General features: G+C 46.3%; 1 protein-coding gene across 1 annotated transcript; it reads left to right on the forward strand.

Annotated features, from left to right (window-relative positions):
- The first annotated feature begins 795 nt into the window (after nt 1-795).
- ABCF2 (ATP binding cassette subfamily F member 2) lies at nt 796-17163 on the forward strand. The gene is given in 15 exon segments (XM_023764549.1): nt 796-895; nt 897-994; nt 6730-6942; nt 8085-8267; nt 8354-8525; nt 9794-9889; nt 11178-11280; nt 12458-12553; nt 12728-12847; nt 12936-13025; nt 13392-13502; nt 14320-14382; nt 14578-14706; nt 15875-16078; nt 17026-17163. Coding segments are annotated over 15 exon segments (1875 nt in total). The 5' UTR covers nt 796-836.
- Nucleotides 17164-17169: the final 6 nt, after the last annotated feature.

Genomic DNA, 17169 nt, shown 5'->3' on the forward strand with positions numbered 1-17169 from the left:
TGAGGACCACACTTCCCAGGAGTCTGAGCGGCGGCGCGCCGAGAGCCGCGCGGGCCCGTGATTGGCTGGTGAGCCGGCCGCACGCGGAGGAGCCCCAGGAGCAGCTCCGTTGCGACAGAGGCCGAGCGGCAAGGCCCAGTGAGTTGGGGGAAGAGACGCTGGGGGGAGGGCGCCGGCCAGTGAAGGGGAAGGAGGATGAGAAGAGGGAGGAGGGACGGGGTCGGGATGGATGGAGGAATCTTCGAGGGAGAAGAAAAGGCAAAGGGGGAGAAGCTGACGGGCGGGGGTTGGGGTCCGTTCGGGGGTGGCGTGTGAGGAGACCCTGAGGGGACTCACCCGGGTAGGGGGGACAGTGCGTCCCGGGGGGAAGCCGGCTGGGTGGTGTGGAAGGAAGGGGACAACGGAGAGGAGGCCCGAGGCGGACGGGAGGAGGCAGCCGGGCAAAGCGAGGCGGACGGCTGGAGCGCGGAGCGCCAAGTTGCGGGGAAACCGGAGACGGGACCTCTGCCCTCTCCGAGGGGCAGAACCCGGTGCCCACCGGGCGCCCTGGAAGGAGGAGCGTTTCCAGAGCGAGGCAGGCCGTGGGGATTGGCGGACACAGCCCGAGGGAAGAGATGCTCAGGTTAAAAGAGCGGCCGAGGATCAGCATCGGCTCGAGAAACTGACAAAGTTGGGAGCGACCGGGCAGGGGCGGAGCTGGGTCCCGAGGTTCGCTAGGAAAATTCCCGGCAGGGATGGAGCAGGGCCGGGGCATTCTCCCTAAGTGTAGACTGAGGGGTGCTTGCCTTCCGTCAGGCTCCCTGGAAGAACAGTACCGACCCCTGTGGTTCATCACCATGCCCTCCGACCTGGCCAAAAAGAAGGCGGCGAAAAAGAAGGAAGCAGCCAAAGCGCGGCAGGCCAGAAAGGGGGCATGAAGAAAACGAAAATGCTGCCACAAAACCACAGGGGGCAAAGGAGAGAAACGAGGGGGTCAATGGCCAGGAGACCACAGGTGCGTTGCGGGCAAGGTGGGCGCCAGGAATGGTTGCTAGGACCTGATGGATGCGGGCCCCAGCCAGAGGCTGGATCCGGATGCTGGGGCACTGAACACTGTATCAGGTGCCTCGAAACTTTGCATGAACCAAAACAGTAGCGTTGGAGCTTGTGGCATCCTGTTACTGTTCAGGGAAACACAGGCTTCTCACATACCCAGGGGCAGGCAGCTAGGAGAGCTGTGCTACTTTGTTGCTCTGTCTGCTAGACTGTGAGGAGGAGGTCAGCTCCCTGCCCCTTTCTCAGTTTCCATTTCTACACCTGGTGGTCAGTGTGCCAGGCTCTCTGCCAAATCACACCCTTGTCCTCTCTGGGGTAATGACTTCTGTTCATAAACTTATAAATTACTTTATGGGTTTTTCCTGGGAAAGAGATCATTTCTGTTATAGTTTGGAAAATATGTAGCACTTCTCCAGGGCTGGACACTGTTCTACATACTGAGCTATACACAAAGTCTGCCCTCGCAGAACAGACAGTCTAGGTGAGGAACATGGCAGTGTGCGATAAAGAATATTCCAGCCCTAGCCCGTTTGGCTTCAGTGGATAGAGCGTCACCTGCGACTGAAAGGTCCCAGGTGCAATTCCCGGTCAAGGGCACATGCCTGGGGTTTTAGGCTTGATCCCCAGTGGTGGGCATGCAGAAAGCAGCCAATCAGTGATTCTCTCTCATCATTGATGTTTCTATCTCTCTCTCCCTCTCCCTTCCTCTCTGAAATCAATAAAAATATATAAAAAGAAAAGAAAATAAAAATAATATTAAAAAAAAAGAAAAATAATATTCCAGTCTCTTGGCAGTCTATTTCCACCCCTCCCCCCTGCCCCCTGAAGGCTCTCTAAACAGGCCTTCTCAATACAGACTATTATTATTCCTTGAATAGTCACCATGTTTCTGTCCTTTTACACACTGAGTTCTAATACCACAATTTTTATGCTAGTTACATTTGACATTTTTTCTCAAAGCCTTTCCCAATCAAACCTGACCTTAATATTTCCATTTACTACACTCCTGTGCTATCTTATACCATTACCTTTTTATATTTTCTCTTCTGTTTTTTTTCACCTAAATTGTTTGATTTTTGCAGGGACCGTGTCTTGGATAATGCTATTTTGTATGACCAGCCTTGCAGATAGAGATGCTAAGTAAATGTTTGAAGAGGAGAGGAGAATTACTAATGCAAATTATGACAGTCAGATAGAAATTCAGAAAAGGAGGAGTTAAAAATGATTGAGAGGAGAGAGTCGAGTGGTAAGAATTGTCTCCAAAATAAGAATTATAGGAAAAAACTGGTGCATTGAAGTCAGGCCATGGGGAAGTTTTATTCTTGGCGGGAGGAGGGGAGGGATGAGAAGTTAAGAATGGTGGGAGTGAACAGGCTGAGTTGTGATCTCTAAAGTAGAGAGTTGGGGTCCCCTCTAGACGCTCAGGAACCATGGTAAGCTGTATCATTGGCTCTGTGGGGACTTTCTGGATGAATTGGAAAGGTAGAAAACTGAATCCCACTTTGAGACTATTGTCCACTGTCCTCATTACAAATTTCTTCACCCTTCCTCTTCTATGAAAATAGATTTTCCCAGGGAACCCAGATATAGCATCCCTATCTCAATAATACAGGATCTTTGGATTTTACCTTGCTTCCTCAGGGAGATACTATTATGAAATGTGACAAACCCTCTCAAAACATTTCTTATTGCCAGGAACCATGTCATTTCTGCTTTCATAATTAATGGGTCCTCTCTCCTCTCTGGGTTTGGGATTATTTGATACTGTGGGTCACCATTCTCCAACCTTTACCAATTGCCATTGCCATGTGGTCTTCCTGAGATAGCAAGGTGTGAAAAGATCAAGATAAATAGCAAAGAAAGTGACCTCTGACCAACAGTTCCACCTTCGTTACAACGTGAGACACTTTAAGATAAGCACTGGAGATTGAGTAGAAGGGACAGTACTCACTCTGGTGAAGTTTGTTCCAGAATCTTTTTTCCATTTCTTCAAAGCTATTCACTTGTCTTTTGAGCCTGTTTTCTGGGATATTGTAGGCTAGACAATGAGGTCTGTTTAAGTCTCTTTCTTTTGAAGCTTAGAAGATGACTTAGGTTGTAGATGCTATAAACTGGAAGAGATCAAAAGAAAATGGCCTATAGCCTTCCCTTAATTTTGATCTTCCCCTGCCTGAGCAGATGAAGAACTAGACTAGGGATTGTCAAACTTTTTCTGTAAAGATCCAAATAGTAATGTAATATTTTAAACAGTAAAGAATTAAAGGGAAAAAAAAGAATATTAAGATATTGGTGGGTTTCTCCTAATGTCACTGAACAAGAAAAAAAAAATCTAGATAGTAAATATTTGTGGCTTTGTGGGCTATACATATGGGCTATATCTTGCAGCTGTTCAATTCTCTCACTGTAGTAGAAAGCAGCCATAGACAATATGTAAATAATGAATGTGGCTGTGTTCCAATAAAACTTTTATTTATAAAAGTAGGCAGTTGGCCAGCCTTTTTTTTTTTTTTTTTTTAAGCCACCTTCTCTCCTAAGCTAAGAATGGTTTTTACATTTTTTTAGAGGGTTACATTTCAATGGTAATGTAGATACTAAATAATGATCTTGATTTTACCACTTGTCCTGTAAACTCTAAAATGTTTACCATCTGGCCCTTTAAGAAAAAGTTTATCAACTATTTATCTAGACATGAACTTCTTTCTCCCTACTCCATCATCATCTCAGCATCTAGAACAGAGATTGGCACAAAGCAAGGCTGTGGGAAGCTTGGTAACACAACCATATTGAAAAAAGACTTAAAATTCCTCCTTGCAGTCAAAACTAAAAACTTTGTCCTCCATTCAAAAAGTACTTATCAAGCACTTACATATATATCATAGTGTTCAGGAGCTGAGGTAGGTACAGAATGACTGCTGTCTGTCTTGTGGGGCATTCTCCGCCCTCAGTGCTGGTTCCTTGCAAATAGAGCAGGTTTAGCAGCAAGGTGGGTAATGGTGCCAGCACAGGTAATCTGACAGGATGGGGTATTTGGAGAGTGACCTCTAAGACTGACCACGTACCACCACACCTTCTGTCTTGGCGTTGCTCTCCCCAAGCTTACCTGTCCAAGGAGGGCACCGAGCTGTCTTCCCCCCTCTACTACATCTCTACTCATCCTGAGAAGAAGCGCATGACTTTTCTCATTTCATGGGTTCTACTCTAAAATCACTAAGGGAACACAGATAAGGGTAACAGACTAAAAAGTCAGAAAATTCTCGTACTGCAACCTCATGTGTAGTTTCTGATTCCTACTTGAAAAGGTAACTAGATCACCTTTTCTCTTTTGGCCTAAGCTTACTAAGACTCCCTCCACTCCCATTTCTGTCCACTTTCAACAACTCTTTGTGGGTACTTTCCTATATAAAAGGTAGTATAGTGAAGCAGGTGAGGTCATGGGCTTTGGGACCAGACAAGCACTAGTTCAAATTCTGACTCTGTCACTTACTAGCCTTTTTGGCCTTGACTATGTTATCTAACCTCTTCATTTATAAACTGGGGTTTATAAGTGTATATGTCATAAGGATTATTAGTATTAAATTAGATGGGAAATAAGGATTGTTAGTATTAAATAAGGTTTATTACTAATACTAATAAGGATTATCAGTATTAAATTAGATGATACAGCACAGTCCCAGACACAGAGTAAACTCAACTATTAGCCAGTTATATTAGCCATTAATAGTAATAGTTCTTGGGGGAGGGTGGGTAGGTGGGTGGAAAGAGATCAACCAAAGAACTTGTATGCATATATGCATACCCCATGGACACAGACAATAAAGTTGTGAAGGCCTGGGGTGGGTGTGGAGGCAGATTAGAAGAGATCAATAGGGGGAAAAAGAAGGCATATGTAATACTTTCAACAGTAAAGATTTTTAAAGTACGGAACAGTGTTCTGATAGAATGTGTATAGCATTACTTTACAAATCTAGGTAAATGAAAGACATTGTCATTAAAATGCAAAATAAATTTATTTTATTTACTATTGTAAAAAAAAAAAAAGTAATAGTTCTCAAGCTCAAGATGTAGTCATGCATGAAAAACCACAGAGACAGGACAGCTAGTCTCTTGTCTCAGGATCACTTTACCTCTGAAACCCTCCAGATTTGGGGACTTCTGGCTTGTCCAGCCTTGGCCTTGCCTGCGGTTTCCCTCTGTAAATTTCCTCACTGGTCCCTTCTGGGCAGCAAGCTTCCTGGAAGCATCTTCTAGAACAGGGGTGGGGAATGTCTGGCCCTTGGGCCCTATAAGGCCTGCGAAATCATTTGGTCTGGCCCTGCAAAGGCATTAGGGGTGAGTTAGTTAAAAGTTTGGCTAAATATAGTAGGCTAATTTTTTATTTTTCTTTCTTTTCTTGTTAATCCTCACCTGAGGACATTTTTTCATTGATTTTTAGAGAGAGTAGAAGGGAAGGAGAGAGACAGAGAGAGAGAAACATCAATGTGAGCGACACATTGGTTGCTTTCCACATACCTCACCCCCCAACCGGCCGGGGATTGAGCCTGTCACCGAGGTACATGCCCTTGACTGGAATCAAGCCTGAGACCCTTCAGTCTGCAGGCCAATGCTCTATCCACAAGCTAGGGCAGCAGGCTAATTTTTAAGTTGATAATTTTGTATGGCCTGAGAATGATGTTATAAATATCCAAATGGCCCTTGTTAGAAAAAAGGCTCCCCACCCCTGATCTAGGAGCTTCTTAGCTTGTGAAATAAGAGAGTTACACCTCTGTAGTATCTGCTTTCTGGGGAGCATTAGGACTAGTCACTTAATACATACAGAGGACAATTTGCAGTTACAGTCATTCCCATCATGTATTTATATAATCTAGAAATGGGAGGTTAAAAGGATAAGTTATAAACCCTGGCCAGGTGGCTCAGTTGATTTGATGCGTCATTCTGTGCACCAAAAGGTTTGATTCCCATTCAGGGCACATGCCTAGGTTGCAGGTTTGATCTCTGGGGAATGTACGGAAGGCAACACATTGTTATTTCTTTCTCAGTGGATGTTTCTTTCCCTTCATCTCTCTAATAACCAATAAAAACATACTCTTGGGTGAGGATTTAAAAAATGGTAAGTTATGAAGTAAAAAGTGTCCAAAAAAGCAGGGTATTAGGGCAGATCTATATACAATGTATCCCCTGTTTAAAGTTTGTAGACCTCTGAATCTGCTCAACTTGATCTGGAGTCCAGGTCCTTTAGAACACACATGCCTTTTTTCAGCATTCAGAGTTCTGTATGGTAATATTGAGTAACCTGAATAAAGGGAAAAGCCACAAATGTCCATACAGGGACTGGAAACCTGGACTCAGGTTAAAAGTCTGATGCTCTCCCAACGGAGCGATCTAGGCACTCTAGCACAGTGATGGTGAACCTTTTGAGCTCGGCGTGTCAGCATTTTGAAAAACCCTAACTTAACTCTGGTGCCGTGTCACATATAGAAATTTTTTGATACTTGCAACCATAGTAAAACAAAGACTTATATTTTTGATATTTATTTTATATATTTAAATGCCACTTAACAAAGAAAAATCAACCAAAAAAATGAGTTCGCGTGTCACCTCTGACACACGTGTCATAGGTTCGCCATCACTGCTCTAGCATATACCTTGTTTGAGAGCTGCATCTCTTCCCAAACTGCTTTTTTTCTCTGTCCCCAGAAGTGGATTTGCTGTCCAAGGAGCTGGAGGACTTTGAGATGAAGAAAGCTGCTGCTCGAGCTGTCACTGGTGTCCTTGCCTCTCACCCCAACAGTACTGACGTCCACATTATCAACCTCTCCCTCACTTTTCATGGTCAAGAGCTGCTCAGTGACACCAAACTGGAATTAAACTCAGGCCGTCGTTATGGTCTCATTGGCTTAAATGGAATTGGTGAGGCCCTTGGAAGGCGAGGTGGGAGGTATCTCTCCTTGGCTCATCTGTCTCTCAGCGAGTATTTACCTAGCACCAGCTATGTACAAAGCAAGGAGTTTACAGTATGGGTGGGAGAGCAGAAATGCCCAGGGAAAGGAGCTAGCAATACAGAGCAGTGTGTGGTAAGTACCACATGAGTAGTTACAATAGGTGCTGGAAAAGTGGGCGGGAGGGGTGGGTTGGCAGTGTGAGGCTGCTGTAGATGAACAGATTTCACAGAGGAGGGGTGAGGCAAGAATTGGAGGGAAGGTGTCCTAAGAATGGGGAGGGGGTAATAGGGTTTGAATGAATGAAAGGAAGGAAGGGTCTGGCCAGTGTGGCTCAGTGTTTGAGCTGGAGGTCACTGGTTTGATTCTAGTCAGGGCACATGCATGGGTTGCGGGCCTATACCCAGTAGGGGGTGTGCAGGAGGCAGCCGATCCATGTCTCTCTCTCTCTCTGTCTCTCTCTCATGTTTCTGTACCTCCCTCTTCCTCTCTCTCTGAAATCAATAAAGACATTTTATTATTATTACTTTTTTTAAATAACTCTTTATTTCAGAGAGGGAGAGAGAGAGAAAAACATCAATGATGTGAGAAAATCATTAATTGGCTGCCTCTTACATTCTCCGCACTGGGTATCAGGCCTGCAACCCTGGCATGTGCCCTGACATGGAATCGAACCGCTACCTTCCGGTTCATGAGTCAATGCTCAACCACTGAGCCACATTGGCTGGGAAGTAAAGACATATTTTTTAAAAAAGAAAGGAAGGAAGGAAGGAAAGTACTAAAAAAAAAAAAATGGTGCCCTAGCCGGCTTGGCTCAGTGGATAGAGCGTTGGCCTGCAGACTGAAGGGTCCTGGGTTTGATTCTGGTCAAGGGCATATGCCTGGGTTTCGGGCTCGATCCTCAGTAGGGGGCGTGTAGGAGGCAGCTGATCAATTATTCTCATCATTGATGTTTCTATCTCTCTCTCCCTCTCCCTTCCTCTCTGAAATCAATAAAAATGTATTTTTTAAAAAACGGTGAGGTTGTGGCTGGGCTGGAGTGGAGGAACTGGTTGGAGTAATGACACAAAACTGCTGAGTGTCCCCTTCCCATTCTTTGCCTGCCTCTCTCAGGCAAGTCCATGCTGCTCTCTGCCATTGGGAAACGTGAAGTGCCCATCCCTGAGCACATCGACATCTACCATCTGACTCGGGAGATGCCCCCTAGTGACAAGACACCCCTGCAGTGTGTGATGGAAGTCGATACAGAGCGGGCCATGCTGGAGAAGGAGGCTGAGCGGCTGGCTCACGAGGATGGTAGGGCTCCAGACCTGGGGGGTGGAGGTGCGAGGCTTCCTCCCGGGAAGGGCCCAGGGAGCCTGAAGGCTGTTCACTGCCCACAGCGGAGTGTGAGAAGCTCATGGAGCTCTACGAGCGTCTGGAGGAGCTGGATGCTGACAAGGCAGAGATGAGAGCCTCGCGGATCTTGCACGGACTGGGTTTCACACCTGCCATGCAGCGCAAGAAACTAAAAGACTTCAGTGGAGGCTGGAGGATGAGGGTTGCCCTCGCCAGGTGAGTTCCTCTCCTTCCCCCCCCCACCCCCCCCTGTAGCTCCCCTTCTCTCTTAGGGTTGAAAGCTCGCTCTAGTAGAAGTGTTTTGAACAGGGGTCAGTGGTCAGTAACTGCCAACCAGGACACTGACATCGACGATGTGAAGGGCTGATACGTGTGGGTTAAGGGGTGGGCTCCTGGCTGAGTGGTTGCTGTTGGGTTCTGGCATAGTGTTTAGGAATCTTCGGTAAAGGGTGGAATAGGTCTGCCTTTCTCCTCCTGACTCCCCTCTCACCCATTTTTGTGCTTCAGTCTTTCTCATTGTTTTCTCTATAAGGAGAGGATGTTAGAATGTTAGCTGTTAAGATATCTGTTTTCTCATCTGCTTGTGACTTGGACCTGAAATGAGTTTCTTTCTTTTTTTTTCTAATATATTTATTTATTCTCCCTTTACCCTTTTCTACCTCCCCCCACTCCCCTTTCCCTCTGGTAATCACCATATTTTGTGTCTATGAGGGTTTTTTTTTTTTTTCTTCACTTAATCCCTTTACCGAGTTTCATAACCATCATTCCTTTAGCAATCCCCCCAGAAAGTCCCGATTAAATAGGTGGTTCCCTAGCCACCATTGTCTGCCAGGTGCCTTGGTGAGCCCTGACACGCTGCCTCAGCAAGGCTGCCTGTGTGTACCTTCAAGCACGAGTGCAGGGATCCCACGTGTGAGAAGGATTAGCTGCCTCGGGTTTGCCTAGAGAGCTTTTAAAAATACAGATTTCCTAGCCTGTTCTTCAGAACACTAGAGCTTGATGTCCAGAAATATTATTTCTAAAAAGCTCTACAGATGTGGGAACCAGAGTTATCCCCTTGCTTCTCCTGTCTTTCGATTCCATCTAAGAAAAGAGCTTTCTCTGGACTCCTTGCTAGAGGCCAGCAACCCTGCCAGATAGCTCTAACCTGAATACTTTTCGCTGCAATGATTGATTTCTTCTGTCCTTTTTCCTTCCTGATGGTCACCATCATCAGTGTAAAAGACTGACAGACTCAAGGACTTTTACAGTCTCATCTCCAAAGCATATCATCCCTCTGCTTCTCAACCCTGTTTCTGCCCTTTAACCTCTGCTCTTCAACTCTGGTTTCTCTCCTAGTTCTCCCTTTCCTCTGAGGTATAGAACCTAGAATTGGTTTCAGGACTCAAGCCAGGCCTGACCCGAATTGCAGTAGCAGGCAAGGCAGTCCCTTTCTGTGTCGCACCCGTTAGACTGAGGTGGCTCTGTCCTTTCCTGTCCTTCAGAGCCCTCTTCATTCGGCCCTTCATGCTGCTCCTGGACGAGCCCACCAACCACCTGGACCTCGATGCTTGTGTGTGGTTGGAAGAGGAACTAAAGACGTAAGGGGACAGGGCTGGGGTTGGGAGTGGGCAGGTGCTGAGGAGGGATTGAGCAGAGTCCAGAGGAAATGGATACCCAGAAACCGCACTGATATTAGAGCAGTTAACAAATGAACTGGAGTGAGGCCACGAAGGCCACAGTGACAGTGGTTAGCACCTTTAGGGCTGGCCTTTGTGTTTGATTGTCTTTCTTTTGTCTGAAACGTGTGGGTGGTTTTTTGTTTTCATTAAAGCTGATTTCTTTTTTTCATTAATTTCAGTGAGGAAGGGAGAGGGAGAGAGAGGTAGAAACATCAATGATGAGAGAGAATCATTGATTGGCTGCCTCCTGCACACCCCTACTAGGGATTGAGCCTGTAACCCAGGCATGTGCCCTTGACTGGAATCGAACCTGGGACCTTTCAGTTCACAGTAAAGCTGATTTCTTTAACTATATTTCTAGCCATCACATATAGATATCATTTTAGTTTTTATTAGAGCCAATTTCTTTTAAAAAATATTTTTATTGATTTCAGAGAGGAAGGGAGAGGGAGAGAGAGATAGAAACATCAATGATGAGAGGGCCGGCTCCTGCATGCCCCGCACTGGGGATCAAGCCCGCAACCGGGAATCAAACCGTGACCTTCTGGTTTGAGTGTGACCTTCTGGTTTGAGCGTCACAGGTTGATGCTCAACCACTGAGCCACACCAGCTGTGCTTAAAGTCAATTTCTTAAACTGTATTTATAGACATTATCTAAGATCATGATGTAGTGACAAAGGAAAAATAGCAGATATGGCAATGGGCTGTCTGGTTAAAGAGCTGAATAACCTGGGGTATTGTGCCAGCTCTAGACGAAGGTTTTCAGTGGTCTCTGCAGTGACTTGGTACCTTCTTTCAAAAAGAAGAGTGTCATGGTTTTGACTGTGCTGATTCCAGTTCTTCTCACCCATAGTTCCAATACACTTATGGGTGGGTCTGTGCACATACACTTTTGTTTTTACCATCACTGGTACTACCATCTCTACTCCATTCTGTTGAAAATTAGAACCTGGAGGAAAATTAGAAGATGAGGGAATCTCAGACTGTCTCGCCACACTTTGGAAAGCATTAAAACGTCCTTATAGGTAAATGGTGCACTAGTGGCTTCAGTGCTTGCTGAGAGCTGGGAATTGGCCAATAAATCTAACAGGTGCTCAAGTGTAAGGATGAACAAGGATGAAGGTTTCTGGGCCTGACTCTCAGCTTACCTGTTGTGGACTATCTTCCAGTTGTGAGCACCTCCCTGACTGGTTCTTTGGCTTTGCAGTTTTAAGCGCATCCTGGTTCTCGTCTCCCATTCCCAGGACTTTCTGAATGGTGTCTGTACCAACATCATTCACATGCACAACAAGAAACTGAAGTATTATACGGTAAGTAGCCCCACCTTCTCCACAGAAACCTCTGTGCTTACCAATTCCCTGAAGTTCTCCTTTAAAAAACACACAAACAAACCAAAAAACAGACTTAGCAGCCTTTTCTATCTATTGCTACAAAAATATGTGGACAAGGAATCTTGCAGCCTGTTTTAGTCCCAAAGTATTTGCTTTCAGGCCATAAGCCTGGATTGTCAGCCAGTGCACACAGTGTATGTTTGCGTTGTGGCAAAGAGATTGACTTTTCACGGTACCTAGGCTGCCCTCTGTCTTCCTGAATGGCTGCTTAACTGCTTCATGACAGTCAGCACGTTTACCCTCTTTCCACACAAAGAATGGGCGTCAGGATCTCGACAGCCTACTTTTGTGCCTTTTCATTGTCTCTATTTCAAAAATCATATCAAATGAAAAACAGAAGTCCTCTTCATTCATAACTATACTTACCATGGGAGTACTTGCCATGGGAGTACTAATAGTTTCTTAAATAGCCTTCCAGAAATTTCCTGTGTACCTGCAAGCATTTGTGGAAAATTTCCTGTATACATATCACAGTTGTAATCTTAATAATCATTCTCTTCTGTAGGTTGCTGTTAAAGTTTACTGTATCTTGGACTGCTTTTCATATGAATGTATATATATAAATCAACCTCATTCATTTTGGTGGCTGCATGGTATTTCGTTGTGTGGCTATCCTATACCTTATTTGTCAGACCCTTTTTAATGGATATTTAGGTTGAGTCCAGTGTTTTGCAGATAGAAACCATGGCAGTCCAATTGTGCAGCGTTTGCCAGGTCCTAAATCTGATTGGTCTGTGTCTTCCTCCTGGGAGCATTTCTTGTCAACTGCAGGGGGCTTCAGCCTCTAGGGGTGGGGTGTATTAGGGAGAGCCTTGTGATGTCTGTACGACGGTGGTTTTCACAGCTGCTCCCAATGCTGTGGGTGTCTTTATGGCTAAAGTGAGGATTTGGTCTGGCGCCCTGCTCTGGCTGAGGCATACAATTTGAAAGGCCCCAGATTCCAGATCAGGATATGCTTTTTAAGTGCATTCCTCTTTCCCTACTGCACAGTCTTATAGCCAAGGCCTAGTCATATGCCATCTGCATCCCCTAAACCCTGGGTGAGAACCCAGGACCGAGGTTCACGCTGCCCCCTCACTGGCACGTTTCCCCACAGGGTAATTATGACCAGTATGTGAAGACACGGCTGGAGCTGGAGGAGAACCAGATGAAGAGGTTTCACTGGGAGCAAGATCAGATTGCGCACATGAAGGTAGGGCAGTTGTAGAGCTGAGTTCACCTTCTCCAGGGAGTGGGATGAGGGTTTCGGGAGAGTTTAGGGGTACTGGAGGAGGTCAGGAGGAGGCACATAAGTTTTTACTCTGCTTTTAAGACGAGTTGTTTGATGCCTGCCCATTCTCCAAGCCCCCTTTCTGATCTCTTTCAGAACTACATTGCTAGGTTTGGTCATGGCAGCGCTAAGCTGGCCCGGCAGGCCCAGAGCAAGGAGAAGACGCTACAGAAAATGATGGCATCAGGACTGACAGAGAGGGTCGTGAGCGACAAGGTTGGGTCCAATTGGGTGGAGTGAGGTGGCCTAAAGTGAGGTGATTAAGAAAGCACCTAACCTGATAAATGCCCTGTCCTCTTCCTAGACATTGTCATTTTATTTTCCACCATGTGGCAAGATCCCTCCACCCGTCATTATGGTGCAGAATGTGAGCTTCAAGTATACAAAAGATGGGGTGAGTCTCCTGTGTGGTTGGGGGGCTGGGGTGCATTTTACAAGGTGTCAACTGGCTGGGAGAGTCTTCTGTTCTGTGCTGAGTATACCTCTTAACCCCTGGGCTGTGGGGGATTTTCAGGTGTGGCAGCTGAGGTGCCTCATCCAGGGATTCAGTAGCCCCTCTTAAGTAGTTGGGAGGAAGAGTACTCAGCTGGGCCTATGGTAGGGACAGTGGCCTGGAGTCTGCCATGAGAGCTGCCTCCTTCCTCCACACTGCCACCTCCGCCAGGCACTCAGTAGGGTTGGTCTGCCAGTCAGACTGATCGGTACCGTGGCCTGGTATCCAGCTCTCACTCTCGCTCTCTCTCTCTCTCATCCACCTCAGCCTTGCATCTACAACAATCTAGAATTTGGTATCGACCTTGACACACGAGTGGCTCTGGTAGGACCCAATGGAGCAGGGAAGTCAACTCTTCTGAAGCTGCTAACTGGAGAGGTATGGTGCCAGATGGGGTGGGACTTCCCAGAGAGAGTACGAGACTGTGTAAGAGAGAGGACACATGCATGGGTCTCAGTATTTTTTGTATTTTCAATCAGAGCATTTAGAGCAGGGGTCCTCAAACTTTTTAAACAGGGGGCCAGTTCACTGTCCCTCAGACCGTTGGAGGGCCGGACTATAGTTTTAAAAAAACTATGAACAAATTCCTATGCACACTGCACATATCTTATTTTGAAGTAAAAAAACAAAACGGGAACAAATACAATATTTGTATTTGCATGTGGCCCGCGGGCCGTAGTTTGAGGACCCCTGATTTAGAGTATAGGAACGTCTGTGCATTTACAGATATGCTTTCATTTTAGAAAATATGTGTGGTGCCTATGTTTGAGTCCTTTGTTATACAGTATGTTGCATGCTGTAGTAGACATTTAGTCACCACTGAGGAGATGTGCTGAACATCTACTTCAGTATATCTTCCTAAATATTTTTTTTAATATATTTTATTGATTTTTTACAGAGAGGAAGGGAGAGAGATAGAGAGTTAGAAACATCGATGAGAGAGAAACATCGATCAGCTGCCTCCTGCACATCTCCTACTGGGGATGTGCCTGCAACCCAGGTACATGCCCTTGACCGGAATCGAACCCGGGACCTTTCAGTCCGCAGGCCGACGCTCTATCCACTGAGCCAAACCGGTTTCGGCTCTTCCTAAATATTTTTTAGGGACCAGAGTAGCAGTCTGTAAGGAGGTGATGTAGGTTCAGTATAGGAAGTTGTATGAGTTTTGTTCAGTTCCATTTACTACTTTTTCTAGCTATTACCCACAGATGGGATGATCCGAAAACACTCTCATGTCAAGATAGGGCGATACCATCAGGTATGACAGGCCTGGGGTTGAGGTGCGGGAACTCCTTGGTGTGTGGTAATTGGGCTGCATGTGACCCAGTCGACTCCTACCTGCTTCTCTTTGAACAGGTGGTGCCTGGGTAGAGGGAGTAAGTTACTTGGCAAGTAACCCAGCAGGGTTCTTGGATGTCAGTCAAACCTGGATGGGTTCCTTTTTTTCCTGTAGCATTTACAAGAGCAGCTGGACTTGGACCTCTCCCCTTTGGAGTACATGATGAAGTGCTATCCAGAGATCAAGGAGAAGGAAGAAATGAGGAAGATCATTGGGCGATATGGTCTCACTGGGAAACAGCAGGTTAGTGGAGAGGGGTGTGGGGAAGAAGCCCAGAGAACTGGGAGACTGGCTGGATGGTCAGGGCACACTGTCCTGGCCACCATTCCCTTTCCTTTGCCCCAGGTTGTTATGTAGTAGAGCAGCAGTTTTCAACCTCTTTCATCTGATGTCACACACAAACTATTAAAATTCTGTGGCATACCAAAAAATATATTTTTTGCCAATATGACCCCAAAAAGGTATAATTTTGATACATGCACACTGGACGGCTATTGTGTTGGCTGTTATCATTTAAAAAAAAATTTTTTTTTTTTTTAAATTTTAGAGAGGAAGGGAGAGAGGGAGAGATAGAAACATCAGTGATGGGAGAATCATTGGTCAGCTGCCTCCTGCACAACCCTTACTGGGGATTGAGCCCACAACCTGGGCATGTGTCCTGACCAGAATTGAACCGTGGCCTCCTGGTTCATGGGTCAATGCCCCAAAACAGAGCCACATGGCCAGGCTGTTGTCATTTTTTTATTTGACAATCTAAGGGAAAAGAGGCCTTTGACTAGTCGGGTATTTCATATTTTAAAAATTTCTGTGGCACACGGTTGAAAATTGCTATAGTAGAGCATTTAGGTCTCTCTATGGGGAAGGGGCAAGCACATCATGCAGTCTCTGAGCCATTGTGTTTGAGGGCAAGGGAAATTAAACCTAGAAAACAAGTTCCTGAATTCAGGTCTGGACTGAAGGTCCACTGGATTGCTCTGAATCCTAAGGTTTATTTATTTCTTTTTAGAGAGGAAGTGGGGGAGAGTGACAGACAGAAACATTGATATGAGAGAGAATCATCAATTGGCTGCCTCCCACATGCACCCCTACTGGGGATCAAACCTGCCACCTGGGTATGTGCCTTGACCAGGAATCGAACCTGCTACCTTTTGGTGTATGGGATGATACCCAGCCAGGCCAGGGCTGAATCATTAAGATTTAAGTGCTGAGAGTCATGGCCTTGGTAACTGCAGGAGCTTCTGGCTTCCAGATGCATTCCTTAAGGCCTAAGAGACTGATGACTGTGTCACCACCTTGCTGCCTGAACTTGGATGTTCCTGACACCAGCTTTTGTTGAGTGAGGGGGAAGAGGTGAACTGTGCTGTTTGGTGGGGGTAACACTAACTTATATAAATATCACGGTCCTACTCAGGTGAGCCCGATCCGGAACCTGTCTGATGGGCAGAAGTGCCGGGTGTGTCTGGCCTGGCTGGCCTGGCAGAACCCCCACATGCTCTTCTTGGACGAGCCCACCAATCACCTGGATATTGAGACCATTGATGCCCTGGCTGATGCCATCAATGAGTTTGAGGGTGGTATGATGCTGGTCAGCCATGATTTCAGACTTATTCAGCAGGTGAGGCTCCTGGCTCGGGTGGGAGGCCTAGTAGGGGCATATAGGAGAAGGTTGGATGGAGCACAGTCATGACACATAGGGGGCACTTAACACATTTTTTTCTTAATCCTCACCCGAGGATATTTTTCCATTGATTTTTAGAGAGAGGGAAAGACAGAGAAATATCGATGTGAGAGAAACACATCAATTGGTTGCCTCCTGCACAAGTCCTGACTAGGGCTTGGGTTAGGGAGGAGCCTGCAACCTAGGTACGTGCCCTTGACCAGAATTGAACCTGAGACCCTTTGGTCCGAAGGCCAATGCTCTATCCACTGAGCCAAACCAGCTAGGGCAACACATTTTTATTCAATTTGGGAAAGGGGCTCAGGGCATAGATGGGGTGGTTTGGATCAGATCTATGCCTCTTTGGGAAACTTAGAAAGCCTTAATGGACATACTTCATTTCTTCAGTAGCTATTTGGGGATGTTAGCCTATTTAATATTGTTGGCCAAAATCAGGGTGGGAGTTGGGTAGAGAACAGAGTGCTTTTGCTACTGTCCCAAGGTTCTTCAGCCTAATGGCATACTAAGGAGGATTTTGATTAGACAGAGGGCTACCACCAGTCTTTGGTGAAAAAGCTGCTGGTCATTTCTCTGAAGCTTTGGGGAAGATGGGATGGAGCTGAGAGTGAAGCCTGTGAACAGATCTGGGCTCTGCTAGGGAACTGGTAATCAGGAGGACAGCAGGTCCTGGCTGGGAGTCTCCAGACCTGCTCGTTATATTTCCTCTGTGTTAAGCCATCCCAAAGAATGTGGAGATAGTGAAACCAACCACGAGCTGGATATGAGGCTGGTGAAGGGGCTTGGAAAGGCTGTGGAGTCTTCTTCCTGGAATTCCCCAAAAACGGCCTTCTGGGAGGGAGAGAGAGTGCCGGCCAGGATCATTAAGTCTATGATTTGCTTTCTAGGTAGCACAAGAAATCTGGGTCTGTGAGAAGCAGACAATCACCAAATGGCCTGGAGACATCCTGGCGTACAAGGAGCACCTCAAGTCCAAGCTGGTGGGCGAAGAGCCCCAGCTTAGCAGGAGGACCCACAATGTGTGAGCCCTA

The sequence above is a fragment of the Myotis lucifugus genome, unplaced genomic scaffold, assembly GCF_000147115.1.
Source record: "Myotis lucifugus unplaced genomic scaffold, Myoluc2.0 scaffold_336, whole genome shotgun sequence".
Taxonomy (NCBI): Eukaryota; Metazoa; Chordata; class Mammalia; order Chiroptera; family Vespertilionidae; genus Myotis; species Myotis lucifugus.